The sequence below is a fragment of the Coturnix japonica genome, chromosome 1 (genome assembly GCF_054131305.1).
Source record: "Coturnix japonica strain WE chromosome 1, WE-NBRP24, whole genome shotgun sequence".
Lineage (NCBI taxonomy): Eukaryota > Metazoa > Chordata > Aves > Galliformes > Phasianidae > Coturnix > Coturnix japonica.
Window position 1 is genome coordinate 141,341,500 of NC_140663.1, and position 15,368 is coordinate 141,356,867.

At 44.2% G+C, this 15,368-nt stretch overlaps 1 protein-coding gene and 1 pseudogene across 1 annotated transcript; both read right to left on the bottom strand.

Moving 5' to 3' along the window:
* Positions 1–209: 209 nt before the first annotated feature.
* On the bottom strand, positions 210–13,054 carry CLN5 (CLN5 lysosomal BMP synthase). Its single transcript, XM_015851622.3, has 4 exons — positions 12,725–13,054; positions 11,069–11,234; positions 9,856–10,081; positions 210–1,318 (listed from the first exon to the last, which is right to left on the bottom strand). Exons 1-4 carry the CDS (start codon positions 12,838–12,840, stop codon positions 807–809), a joined length of 1,020 nt encoding a protein of 339 aa, XP_015707108.2. The 5' UTR covers positions 12,841–13,054; the 3' UTR covers positions 210–806.
* LOC146762760 (uncharacterized) lies at positions 4,897–8,623 on the bottom strand (annotated as a pseudogene).
* Positions 13,055–15,368: the final 2,314 nt, after the last annotated feature.

Sequence of the window (15,368 nt, forward strand, 5' to 3'; positions counted from 1 at the left end):
GCTGCCTTAGGTGTACTTCTGTGTATAAGCATCTCACAGGCCAAAACAAAGGGAACACAGGCATTCTGAAAAAGGGAGAGTAATTGCCACTCCAGCCCCAGCCAGGAACCAAACTCCAAGGGCAGTGTGGCACTACTACTGGAAGGCTTCAATTATGCACTGTCACAAGCTCTTTGCCTTCTGTCTCTGATAGAAAACTGTCACACAAATTCAGGGAAGAGATGTCTGTATTTTGCTGATAATACAGGTGAAGGAAGCAAAGTGGTGACAAGATACCCCTCATGTGCCATCTAATGCATTTGCTGCCTCTTCCCACCAAACTTCTCCATGAAATGTGGACCAGCTCATAGGCCCAAATCATACAAACCAAAGAAATGCAGTGTAAGGCACATACTGAAGGAAGCAGGCATTCAAGCCAGTCCCAGCAGACAGCAGAATTGGTTGCACTGGGCTGTCTGTGTACAGCTTGTGTCCCACATCCAGTGGCAGCCCAGTGCCAGCTGTTGCCATGTGTGGCAGCTACCTTTTGCTCAGCCTCCAGCGCTGTAGGTCAGGTCTGTGCTGGAGTCACCTCCACTTGCTCTTAGGCAGCTGGTGTTTATAGCTGTACAGAGCTGTCAGTCAGAAATCATTGCTATACAACTTGTAAGTAAGAAGGCTGATTCTTTTCTGTGGCCTAGCAAAACTTACCCAAAACAAGTTCAATTAAAAGCGCTTTATGTTTCAGTGCTAATACCGTCAGAGAAGTGCTTCAAAATCCTTAGGCGTTTTCTGGCAAAGGCACAGTATATTTCTGCTGTCAGCAATTAAACACCAGAAGATGTTTTGCTTCCAACAGGCAAAGGAACCTCTTCATAAACTACTTTGAGATAAGGGAACTTCATAGGTAAAAACCAGTATTCCAAGTTGTAAAAGAGGTAAAACTCATGATTCAGGATGACACGGTCAATTATTTTGAAGAGATCCACAAAAAACTCTCTGACTGTCTTGTGAGGTTTGAAGGGATAGTAGAAGTCTTTTATAGCTGCTGCCAGAGTCTTGTTTCCTAGAGGTCCAAAAATTGATGTTTCGTTTCCCAAATAAATAGGTTCTCCACTGAATAAAATTATGCTGGTGTAGTTTGTTTGGATCTTATTGAACGTTGCTCCCAGGTCAGCCAGCTTCTGGTAGGTTCTCAGTATGAATTTAGAGCATTCATAAGAGTCAAACCATACAACTGATTTTTTGTCAGGACTTGCTTGAACAGTCCAGGTCTCATAGTAAATGCCTGTTTCATTGTCGTACTTCACCCACTTCGCCATTTCATTAAACATGGCTCCTGTAAGAGATGGAAATAAGTATTACAGAGACGAGGGAACAAACTCATGGCTCAAAATGTTTTTGCTCATCTCCCTTCTCTGCCAAAATTTACCTACTCCATTACCTACCAGCAGACATGCGTTGCAGGGAGAATTCATACTCCGCTTTTACAGAAAACTTCTTACCTGTAAATGTTTGTTGCCCAAATGGCATTTTTTTTCTGCCCTGTCATGGAGTTATCTCTAGATCTGAGTCTGTGATGGGCCACAAACCCAGAAAGAGACAAAAGAGAGAAGGGGAAAAAAAACACGACCCCACCTTTTGCAGCAGGGCCAGCTCCCCGGGCAGGCTGTGCGCCCTTGGAGAGGGGGAATGGTAGGGAGATAGTAGATGGGTCATAAAAAACAAAACAAAACAAACAACAATAACAACAACAAAAAACAATGATCTGAGGATGAACAGTAATTTACCAAATTGTCACAGAGTTATCTAGCTTAATCTATGTCCATGACAGGGGGCCATAGGCCCAAGGGCCCCCTGACGCCAAAAATGGGAACGGAAAAAGAGAAAGGGGTAGGGAGCTGGGAGCTGGGCTGAAGGAAACAAACAGAGCAGTGGCAACAATCTAAGGAGGAAAACTTACTTATTTTACTAACAATGATATCGGAATGCAAGACAACACAATATAATACAATCTAAGTAAAATTGAGGATAATAAATCAAGTAAAATAAGAGAGAGAAAGAGGTTTCTGAAGACCTACTTTGAAACTGAAGGCACATGGCTTGGAAGCGCACCATACCCACTGCCAGGCAGTGAGAGAGAGAGAGAGCATCAGTTGTGTGACGGATTTCCCTCTCTGACCACGGGGTCCTCTGGGATGTGTAGTAGTTCTTTGCTCCACATGATGTTATGACGTGGAATACCAATAGCAAATATTACAGAACCATGACATTCCACCCCTTATTCTACATCATGACATCATGTCAGGTGGCCCTGCTAGGCAGGGGGGTTGGAACTACATGATCCTTGAGGTCCCTTCCAACCCAGGTCATTCTGTGATTCTGTGATCTGTGTGATTCATATACAGATATATAAACAAATTAACAATAATGCATTACGCACACAGGCCTATATACATATATACATAGAATTACTGACTACACTCCCCCAGTATCAAATTCCCATGTAGTATGTACTGAATATCCCCATCTGTCTGCATCACCCACCAAGTGCACCCAGGTCCCTGGGCAAGAACAGTTCCACGGAGAGGTTTGCCCTTTCCAAAGGCTGGAAGGACCCAAACTACTTTTCCCAATGTGTTTTTTACATGTACTACAGGGACCTTTTCTCCCTCTACAGCATGTGGGAGGCTGGATTGGGTAGGACCATCACGACAGACAGATCCACTAGTGTTGACCAACCAGGTGGCTTCTGCCAAATGTTCCTCCCACAGCTTAAATGTTCCACCACCCATCGCTTTCAATATGGTTTTCATCAACTCATAGTATTCAGTCTTACCAGAAGCTGATGCATGACAAGGGATATGATAAATCCACTCAGTGCCATGATCTTTGGCCCAAATACCCACAGGTGAATTTCTGAAATGAGTCCCATTACCTGACTCAATTATTTCTGGGGTGCCATGTTGCCACAGGATTTGCTTCTCCAAACCCAATATGGTGTTTTGGGTGGTAGCATGGGGCACATGTGTCACAGGCATGGATAACCTGTGCAATAGTGTCCATAGTTAAGTCCATTCCTTGGTCTTTAGCCCACTTAAATATTGTGTCTCTTCCTTGATGGCCCAAGGTCTCATGGGCCCATTGAGCTAGAAATAATTCACCCTCGTTCTGCCAGTCCTTGTTCACCTTGTTCTGCACCACGTAAATTCTGGCAACTTGATCTACCTGATTCTTATTTTGTTGTTCTTCAATAGCACGACTCTTGGGCACGTGAGAATCCACATGGCACACCTTTACAACCATATTCTTTATTCAGGCAGCAATGTCTTTCCACAGTTCAGCAGCCCAAATAGGTTTACCCCTCCGCTGCCAGTTATTTTGCTCTCACTGCTGTAACCACCCCCATAAGGCATTTGCCATCATCCATGAGTCAGTATAAAGATGAAGCACTGGCCACCTCTTATGTTCAGCAACATCTAAGGAGAGTTGGACAGCCTTTACCTCTGCAAATTGGCTCAATTCTCCTTTTCCTTCAGTGGCCTCTGCAACCTGTCGTGTGGGGCTCCACACAGCAGCTTTCCATCTGTGATGCTTCCCCACAATATGACACAATCCATCAGTGAAAAGGACATATTTCATTTTCTGGTAGTTCGTTGTATGGCGGGGCCTCTTTAGCACATGACACCTCTTCTCCTGGTGATGCTCCTAACTTTTTACCTTCAGGCCAGTCCATGATCACTTCTAAGATTCCTGGACGACCGAGGTACCCCATCTGAGCTCATTGTGTAATCAGTGCAATCAACTTGCTCCATGTGGCATCAGTAGCATGATGGGTGGAGGGGACCTTTCTTTTAAATATCCAGTTCAGCACTGGCAGTCGAGGTGCCAAAAGGAGATGCGTTTCAGTACCAACTACTTCTGAAGCAGCCCGAACCCCCTCATACGCAGCTAAGATCTCCTTCTCAGTTGGGGTGTAGCACTCTTTGGACCACTTGTATGCTCAGCTCCAAAATCCCAGGGGTTGGCCTCAGGTCTCTCCTGAGGCTCTGCCACAAACTCCAAGTGGAACCTTTCTCTCCAACAGCAGTGAAGAGGATGTTCTTTTTACATTCTGTCCCATCTGTATTGGCCCCAGGGCCACGGCATGGGGCTATCTCCTATTTAATCTGTTCAAAAGCCTGCTGCTACTCAGGGCCCCATGTAAAATCATTCTTCTTCTGTGTCACATGATAAAGGGGGCTTACAATAAGGCTATAGTTTGGAACATGCATCCTCCAAAAGCCCACTCCGCCCAGGAGTATGCATGGAGCCCCCATCCAGTCACAACAGGACGCTTCTGCCAGTTTTTACCAGTGATGCTTATTTCTGCCTCCAACACAGACAATTCCCGAGAGCCCCCAGTCACTCCAGCAATGTAAATCAGTTATGTCCCTTTATAACTCAAGGGCATCACAGTGCACTGGGTACCTGTGTCCACCAGTGCCTTATATTCCTGTGGTTCTGATGTGCCAGGCCATCGAATCCTCACAGTCCAATACACTCTATTATCCTCTCCTGACTGAGGAGAGGACCCCTTTATTGGATTCCTGCACTAATGGGAACAATTTCAGTGGTGGTTGATATGTTTTGTAACTCTCTAACTCTCTGCAGGAGTGGGTTTGTCATGCCACTTCTTCATGTCCTCTTCATGCTCACATAAGTAGCTCCACAGAGCACCACACAACATAGATTTACTGCAGTCATCTGCTCGAGCAGGGAGGCATTTGTCTGTGATAGTTGAGACTTTAATCAGTTTGATCAGCTCCTTCAGCAGATTCTTTTGATCATCCTGATTTTCATTGGGTTTTTTGAGTACTGCTACTGTTTCATCACGATTAATCACCAGGGACAATTCCTCCAGCATACCATCCTATTTCTTCTCTATTTTATCTAGTATTCCTGTCATTTGGACAGAATGGAAGGATGGGATGGCGGTAATTTTTGTTCCAAGTTTTGAAGTGTAATAATCATTTCAAAAATTGGGGGTGTTCTGTTTAGGTCCTTGTATCTATTGAACGTTACTACCAGTGTACCAGCATGCCACTCCAGTGCTGTTCTTGTGAGTCTTCTGCAATATTTCAGGAATACTCTTCACTCTCTCAGAATCATGGTCCTGGCATGGATCATCAGGAACAAACGTGGGATCATACAGCATTAGCACCTCAGCTGTTTCTCTCAAATACTGGATGCCTTTCTCAACAGTACTCCATTTTCTCACCTCAGGCTTCAGATGGTCTTTGCAGGAACGTCTTTCCTTCACAGCTAATAACATCTGTTCCCAGAGGGTGGCAACTCTGTCCAGATATCTACTAATCCCTCTGTCAATAGCTAAGTCTTGGGCAATGTTTCCTAGTTGGTGGGCTTCATTACTATTTAGGGACACACTACTGGCCCCACTGTCCCAACACCAAAGTAAACAGGTGACAATAGTTTCATTCGGGTGCTGTATAAACTCTTTTCTTGAGCCTTGGATTTCAGTCATTTGAAGGGGTCAACGAACAGTGATAACAGTGACTCCCTCCTCATCTCTCTCATCTCCACATCTCTTACTTTTCTCAGTTGCCTTTCTCAATGATGGTGGTTTTGAGGAGGTCCCCTTGCCTGGATCTTTCTCTACTTCCTTTACTTCTTCTTTCCATTCCAGATGCAAGGACACCCATTTCCTTTTCTGGCCTTCCACAGGGACAACTGAAACTGATACCAGTGCTTCCTGCAATTGGTCAGATTTGACTTGGAGGTTTCCCCCTTTGGTTCGGATCTCAATTTGGAAACTCTCTCTCCAGAATAGTATTATATAGAGTGTAGTAAGCACAAGCCAAGCCCCAAATAAGCCATTCCTCCTCAGATCTTACTGAGCTGCACCATCCCTCACTCAGATACTTGCTTAGCTTCACAGGGTCCCAGAGGTGTTCAAGAGTAAAATCCCATGACAGCAGGGTTCCCCATGCTTTTAAACTCTTTCCTATACCTCTCCATATTCCCTCCTATACAACATTCTCTGGTTTTGGGAAAAGCCTCCTCCACATAACATAAAATACTCCTACAAAGAATGCATTCAGAGAGACTGATAACACATTCCCTAAGCCGGCATCCCGAACACACATAAGGAACTGAGAAGAGCCCCTGGAAACCAGTCCAAATATCATACTGTCTATTAAATTAGCCGGGATGTATAGGAACTAGGCAGGTATTTCCACTAGTGCTCTTAACTGGCTATACGTATATGCAACAACTACCCCACCTTTTGTGGCACGGCTGGCCCTGGGCAGGCTGTGTGCTCTGGAAGAGGGCAAAAGGGAGAGAGGGGAAGGGTAGGAAGATAGTAGACGGGTCTAAAAAAAAACAAAACGAACTGGCAATGGTCTTAGGAGGAATGGTAATTTACTAAATCCAAGAAAATGAGAGAGAAAAGGGTGTCCAGTATGTTAGGTAGTAGACAAGTAGTCTTATGCTAGTAGATGGAAGGAGAAACACGTTTTTCTCTGCAGTAAAATGAAAGATCTCAAGTCAGTGCGAGGGAGAGCCACTGGTGTCCTACAAGGAGCTCCAGCTCTGCATGCCAGGCCCTCCAGGAATGCCACTCCTTCCCTTCCCTCCGAGAACCCAAAATGCACCAGAAAGGCAGTCCACAGAACCAGAACATTATATCTTTCACTCCCACTGTTTTACATAAAATCACAGAATTACCCAGGTTGGAAAAGACCTTGAAGATCATCAAGTCCAACCGCAGCCTAACCAGTACCCTAACTCTAACACCCCTCCACTAAATCATATCCCTAAGTACCACATCCAAACGGCTCTTAAACACAACCAGGGATGGCAATTCAACCACCTCCCTGGGGAGCCTATTCCAGTACCTAACTACCCTTTCTGTAAAAAAGTTCTTCCTAATATCCAACCTAAACTTGCCCTGGAGCAACTTGAGGCCATTTCCCCTCGTCCTGTCACTTGTCACTAGTGAGAAGAGACCTGCCCCACTCTCACTGTAAGAACCTTTCAGACATGATGTTCTGATGTGGAATACTACCACCAACACAACAAAATCACAAAACCAAAACACCTATCCCTTGCTACTATGCCAGAACTTTCAAACTTTGGAGACATGTGACACTCATCATTGCATTTTATCCACGGAGACAAAGAGAGCAGGTAGTACTAGCCGCAACAGAGGCTGACAGCATTCACCAGAGCAACAGATTTTTCTGCCCATCCTAAAATTGTAACTAAATTCTGCAATTTGGGGCTAAATTTTTCATGCTTCTCCACAAAAGAAGGCTAAGTAACCTCTGACTGAGACACTGCACCTCCCCAGCCAGCAGTGTCAAACTAAGCCAAAATACAGGAGTGGGACGTGAAGACCAGCAAACTTAAATACTTAGTTTGTATATATGTACGTACATTTGGAATATGTAGTTGAAATGTTCTGCTGAAGGGCCATTTCACAAATGAAATGGAAAAAAAAACTCTAACTCAGTTCATCTCTGCCTTAGCACCCTATGGGTGATGAATGTGCCTCCTCAAAACAGACGTGAAGTCCAAGGTGTTTTTTCCCCCACATTCCTAGCCACACGTTTCAGCTCATCTCTTCCCTCAGTTGCTGCACTGGGTACAACTGTCTTTGACTCAGATCCACTTTGACTCACCTCACATTCAAAACACAGCCACATTTTTTTTATGCAATACATCACAAGGCAGTCAGGTGACAGCTCACAATCCTGGGGCTGTTCTGAGCCACAATCTCTTGAGCTGCAAGTGTCACTGCAGTGCGACTGTGCTTGGTAACTGCTAATGAGTGATTTGTAATTGTCACTAATGCTGCCCTACACACAACAGGCTCTCACATTGACTTAATGTAACGTCTTTCCCAAGCTCCAAGGAGAGTGCTGCATGCCCCATACAATCCCTGAACACAGGCTGCATAGGTCTTGTTTCCAAACCCACTCTTCATTACAGAAGACATGCATGTCACACTTATCCCAAGGGAAGGCACGCAGGCAAGCAAATACCACAGAGCAATGACAGCTCTGCACTGTCTTCTCATGCTGCCCCTTCAAAACTTGTTCCTCATACTTAAGAGCTTTCAGGCTTCACAGTGAATATGACAATCATTCTGTTTAGCTGTCCACTACTTTTTAGAATCTGTATCAAGAAGTGCACATAGTACATTGTAGTTGTGCTTGCAGCTCCCTTTTATCTTCTATAATTACTACCAGATTAGCTTCCCAGGGGGCATTCTGCAATGTACGTCACTGAACAGGATTTGTCTCTCCTAACAAGACCAAGATGGACTTAACAGGAAGTTCTGGCTTTAACAACTTTAGCTAACCAAAAATATTACAGGTTCATGCCTGGTTCCCTGATAATCTATTGGAAGATGCTCAGGCAGTCAGAAACTCAAACTTTGGATATTCCTGCCCTGCATCCACAAAAGCAGCATAACCCTGTGTAATATTGTCCTGGCCAACAGCATTAAATAAATAAATAAATAAATAAAAAATTATTATGCTTCCTTTTGGCCTCTGACACTGCTGACCAACAATCCATTAGGGTTCCGTAGAGGAGAGAGCGTCCACCTGTTCCATGAACTGAAGTCCTCCCCCATGAGGCGAGATGCTTTTTGTTTGCTCTCTGAAGGAAGTGAGTTTAGGTCATAATTCTGTCTGCCTGTATTTGCACAGATTCTGCTATGGCAACTTCCAGATTCCTAATCAAATTCAGAGATGCCACTTTCCTATAAGCTTTGTGGACATGGGAAGCAAGAGAGCCTAGGACAGTAACAATGCCTCCAGAAGCACCAGAGCCTCTCTTTACTTAGGTATTAAATAATCCACACAAAGAGCACTACAAATTCCACATATGTATGAAATATTTACCTTAGTGTTCACAAAAAATAATCTAAGCACATCAGGCACTGAAGCCTTCAGTCACAAGACACAAACTCACAGTCAATCAGCTTCACTTGTTTCACTGCTTAAAGAGTCACCTAGAATTTCTTTGCTGCAGCTGTAAGAGAATGCAGAGACCATGCAGAACATGCTGCTGGAGGTGAAAGGGAACAAAGACAAAGCACCACACCAGCTTATGCCCGCTGTGACTGGACAGTGAACAGTGCCTTAAACCACCTACTATACCACCTTCAGAAGTAAGTTGTTTTATTCAAGTCCCCTGACAGCTTTGTTCACAACTCATTCACTGTACTACCAGTCATCAACCAGATGGACCTTTTCATTTTAGGATTTCAGTTTTCAGCATATACCAGGAAGTTATTCCAGTGATCATCCACGAATTTAGCAGACTAAATCCTGGTTTTGTTCTATAACATATAACAGAGAAGACCTTTTACTAGGGACATTTGCATTGCTTTTATGACACAAAATGGGAAATATGGAAATTGAGATGAGTATTTTTGACACCTATGAGTATTCTTAAATATGCCTTAATTGTATGCTTGGCAATGCACATTTTTCCACCAATTTTTCCAATCTCAGCAGTCATCCGCTCCTTCACAAGAGAGAGCTTCGCTTTGATGACAGCATGTGAAAACTCCGTGACTTCTCTGTATTTTTCTATTTTTACAGTGAGAATACTTAAGTGGTTTTGCACAGCAACTTCCAATGACACCCACTTAACAACACTCCAGTGCTGTTCAAAAGGCAGCAGCCTAATATCCCTTTCTGTCATAAAAGAAGGGCAGAGATAACATTTCAGTTTGAAAGCAGCAGCATCAGCCATTTACACTATAAATAACCATAAATGAGAAGACATTTATTTACATGAAAACAAAGTTGACTGCATTTTATAATATTAGAACCCTTCAAAGCATCTGAAATATACCTGATATTTTGGTTATGAGAACCAGAGTTCCATTTTCCTTCCAGTGTGCATCATCTATTCCTTCATAAAAGCAAGCGGCTCCCTGGTTACACCAGAATGGTGCATCCATTCCAGGCCGAAGATGTGGAAAAGTGCAGTTCCCAAGCTGGAATAGCTCATACCACTCCATTGTGTAGTTTTTACCAGTTAAACTGCTCCTGAAGCCCACAGCATCATGCATAATTTTCTGGAAAAGAACAAGAACTTTAACAGAAAGAAAAATAATTCTATAAAACTGCCAGCAGCTTGACCTACACACCAGATCAGGTACTTGGGAGCTGCTGAGTAGCAGGGTGGGAAAAGTGGGAGTGGTTCCTACTTCCGTTTTCAACAGTGTTTGATGCACAATATTCAAGATGGTATCACACACATACTTCTAAAATGGAGTCAAGCTGTCTCAGTGCTTGTTTATCTATCCATCGTGCATTCCGTTATTTGAAGGCAGACACCCAGTGGGAGCTCACATCAAAACCCACATTTACTTTTGATGCTTATCTCACAAAGGAATTAAAGAAATAAGCAGCAAAACTGCATTACCAGCAACAGATCTTAGCAATGAAAGCCACAAAACAACTGAGATATTTATTTTTAAAGCTGTACAGTGAATTCATAAATTCAGACTCAGTTTAACAAGTAAGGTAAAGACATTTGAGGCTATCTCTATTTTTGGATCTGTGCTTTGTTTTGATGTTGCTGCTTTATGTTCATTAATATTTCGTTAGTCATTAGGGATCAAACTCTGAAGCTTATTTACACTAGTTACAGATATAAATATTGTTGAAGTTAAGATTCTATCATATTTGCATGACTCCATGTAGACTTGAATTCCATAGTAATTATAATATCCAAGAAAGTGCAATGCTACTGCAGAAAAGAAAATCAAATTGTAATCATGCACATATATTAAATACTCCCAGTGTGCAGCTTAGTAGTGGAACACACTCAAACCCACTGACAATGCTGGTCATGCTTTTTTCATAAGCTGAAATGAATTCTGTAACTTTTTCTGGAAACTTACTGCTTTTCAGATATCTTTCCTGCAGGTAGCTTACTTTTTGTGCTCCAACACTCTTCTATACAAGATCCCAACCTTACAGCTCACACTGTTGACCTTGGCAGTTAAATTTGTCTGAATCTGCTGCTATAGCTTTGCTAAACAAAAACATCACCTTACCAAATGTCCAAGTAGATCCCCATATTTAAATTCCCATACTGGAGCCTGTAATCGATACACTTCAATAGTATCTTCTTCTTTAATAACTGGAATAGCAGAGCCAGTGGGACAGAAAGTGTAACGAGCCTTGCAGTAAGGATCAGTTTTTGGACGGAAATCAAAGCGCCTGTGTTGAGAAAGAGAAGCACAGACAATAATAAGCAGAGCTTCACCCCTGTAACTACCTAAGAGCCTACGTTGGAGGCCTAAGTTGTGTGGCACCTCCCAAAGCTAGACTGCGATACAGATGCTATAATGCTTGGAGAGCACAAGTCTGTAACACTGCTGAGGCACACACAAGACTGACAAGTCTTCCTTTCCCCATCTCCTTCAGATTCACTTACTGACCTCACCTACAGAAAGGTAACTATATTCCTGTTAGGAAGGTGAAAGCTGGAAAATAAACATGCACCCAGAAAACAGACTTAGGCCAGCCATACAGTTAAGTCCTATTTCTAAAATACCATTTCATCTTCTCCCACTGCATCTGCACAGGACAACATAAGTTAAGAACAAGTTAAGAAGCATTACAACACTGCATTTTTGAGTGTCAGACTGAAAGGCTTATACTGTATTTCTGACCATCCTGAGACCAAATCTTGCAAGTACAGAGCTTACTGGAAAACGTGGAAGACTCCTGACTGTAAGATCATCTCCTTAGGCACCACCTGATGTGAATGTAATTGCTAGGAATTATACTCAAGCTTTCAGACCCTCAAATATTCAGTAGAATTTTTACTGAGAGGGTGGTAAGGCACTGGAACAGGTTGGTCAGATTGCTGGTGGGTACCCTATCCCTGAAGGCATTCAAGGCCATGTTGGATGGGGGCCCATGCAGCCTCATCTGGTGGGCAGCAGCCCAGCCAACAGCATGCTATTGAAACTAGGTGATCTTTAAGGCTCCTTCCAACCTAAGCCCTTCTATGATGCGTATGTATTAAGACAGCAGTTAAACTGTGTAACATCTCCCTCTCAAACAGCAAACCCCTGCAAAATACAAAATTGTAGCCTTCCTCCTTGAGGGGCACCATTTTCCTGCTATATCCAAAGCCCCATCCATTACCTTCAGGTTAATGCAGTAACACACAGCCCCCTGCTTCCACCAGCAGCACCGGCCTTCTAGAGGTAAGTGAGATGCAGAAGCAATAAACGGAATGAAATAAAGTCCTTATCATAAATGTGAATTTTGACAGCAAGCCAAGCCAACGCAGCCTGATCTTCTCACAATATTTTATTAAATCAGGAATTAAACGAGCACCTCTGAAGCAGGAGCTCTCATTCACGTGGACAGAGGAAGGTAAAAGGCAGCTCTCCGGCTAATCTGTGATACCAGTCCTCTCACTTGTGAGCTCAGCGCACCAAGCGCAGCACTAGTGACAAAACAGGTAAGCCTGCTATTATTAAAAAACGCGAATCCCTGCATAGCCTTCCGTAATTTAGTGAAAACCCACAAACACACAGCAACGCCTAAGAGCCGCCCTCCCGCCTTCCCTCAGTCCCAGCCCCGCCTCAGCCCCGGCCCCTGCCCCGCCCGTCACGCGCCGCAGCTGCTGCGTCAACGCGGGTATAGGGGCAGGGACGGGCGCCTTCCCCCCCTGCTTACCCAGCGTCATTCACCTGTAAGGCACTGGCCAGCGCCGCTGCGGGGCGTGAGGCCCTCCCGAGAAGCACGGCCTGCAGGCCGCCGCCAGCAGCAGCAGTAGCAGCCATCGGTGGCAGCCGGCGCCGCTCATGACGGACCGCGGGGCTCCGTGCCGTGCCAGGGGCGCTGGGGCCTACTGAGGCGGCGGCGGGGCCGAGGGAAGTTGGGCGGGAGGGGGCCGCCCCTGCGCCCGCCCACGCGGTCCGGGGCTGCCCGACCGGCCTCGGCCAAGTGTGGGGAACGCCTGTGGAGAAACGCGCTGCAGATCGCGGCTGGCCGCGGCTCTGCTAGGTGTAGGGTGCGGGGGAACGGTGTAACGCCGCAGGGGTGACGTTGTTTTCCCTCCTCGTGCTTTGGAAAAACGTGTCTTGATTCGTCCTTCAAAAAGCGAGGCTGCATTATGTGCCAGCGGGCGTGGTGCTGATGGGTCTCCACACAACATAGGGGTTGGAAGGGAGCTCTGCAGCTCATCGAGTCCAACTCCCTGCTAAAGTAGGTTCCCTGCAGTAGGTTACACAGGAAAGCGTCCATATGGGTCTGGAATATCTCCATAGAAGGAGACTCCACAGCCTTTCTGGCAGCTTGTCACAGAGCACTGTCGCCCTCACCATAAAGATTTTCCTCATGTTGGCACAGAACTAATTATGTTCCAGCTTGTGCCCACGGCCCATTGCTGTATTGCTGGGCTCCACTGGAAAAAGCCTGGCCCTGTACACTTATCTCCCATACTTAAGATATTTATAAGCATTGATCAGAGCCTCCCTCAGTCTTTTCCAGGCTCTTAGTCTTTCCTCATCAGAGAGATGCTCCTGGCCCCTAAACATCTGTTTGGCCCTCAAGGTGCCTTTTATATATGTGTAGTTCAGCACTATGTATTAATTTAATGCACACATACATATTAGCTGTACACACATAGATTTCCATATTTCATTGTCATCTCGTGTATTTTGTCTGCGTTATAATGATGCCCTTTCTGTTGTTTATAAAATAAAATATGCAACTACTTGTTTCCTAGCTTGAATGTCATTCAAGGTGCCAGTCCTGTTCAAAAACATGCATTAGTGTGGAATATAGCAGTAGTTCCTAGTAGATTTTGATGTGCAACTCTTGTAGTGCTTCATGAAATAAGTATAATTTATCCCTTTTGTGAAATCAGAATGCAGAGAAGTGAAGTGCCATAACAAAGGTGCCAGAAATGCTCAGTAACCAAACTAGAAATACGATACAAACCAGTTCTTAGTTGTGAGTTCTGCATGTTTGCAGTTCAGACTGGTAAGTATCCATTCAAGCACTGCAGTGGTTGCTGGAAGTGTTGGGTCAGATGACAAAGAGGGTAAAGCCTATTGAGTGTTGTTGTTGGGGTTTGTTTGTGTGTGTATGTGTGTGTGTGTTTCATTTTTGTTTTCTGTTTTGTTTTCGTTTTAGCATTTTTGTATTTCACTTCATTGCACCCAACAGGAAACTTTCACATTACGGTACTGTTTTTTTTTCTTGTCATATAAGCTGGGTTATGTTGTGAGCCATGCTTTAAAACAGAAAGTAAATTATTAATGAATTTCTGAATAAATACACTTGAGCTTAAAAAGCTCACATGCCAGAACTTTGAGTCAGCAGCTGCCTAGTTAAATATTTAAAAACATATCAACGTGCCCTTTGTCAACTCACAGAGCTGATCTCTGTCTTGGTCTCCAGGGAAAAACTGACATTAACGACAAATATCTTCTTCTGGACTTGCTTGGATTCCTGTGTTTTTTTAATTTACTAGATTGTTTTCTTTGAATTATTGAAAGATAAATATTTTCCTAAAGCAAGAGAACTCTGTTTTCCTATTATAAATCATTATTCTGTTGTCTCTGCCTATGAGAATCAGCGTGAGAAATAGGAAAGCAAACCCTGCTGCAGTTTGGAACAGCTAGTTTAGTTGCGAACATCATCAACATTTGCCAGGCCCTGGCACCCTAAATCTGAACTAAACTGATGGCAGCAGAGCAGTGAATCCTCTTTTACATTCCAATTAAATGTATGTTTACTTAAAATCAGGCACCAAATGTCATTGCTCGTTCTACATCTCCAGGCGTCAGGGAGCAGCAGAAGCAGTGCTGATTTGAAAGGGAGGACAGAATCAGGACACCATAATATCAGAAAAAAACACAAACATACACTGCAGCACAGCTCAGTTCACCTCTGGATGCCCATGGGGTATGGCGAAGCCCCAGCTGAGGCTGGGCAGAATCATTAGGACCCATTAGTGCAGGCAGGGCAATACCAGAAGCTTTTTTCCCTCATCATGGTGTTTTCACACCTTGAAAAGGGCTAGCTTAAGAGGTGAACTGTTTGTGAAATGCTTTCATTGCTATTTGCTGATGTGGACCTAGGCCAGAGAAAACTCATGAATGTTGGGTAGTGAAGCTGTGAAGGCTCACAATTCTTGAGGAGAAACTGAGGGAACTAGAATTGTTCAGTCTGCAGAAGAAGAGGCTCAGAGGAGACCTTACTGTGCTCTTTAAATACCTGAAAAGAGGTAGTGGTGAGTCGATCTCTTCTCCTATCTAACTAATGATAGGATAGAGGGAATGGCCTCAATTTGCACCAGGGAAAGTTCAGGTTGGGTATAAGAAA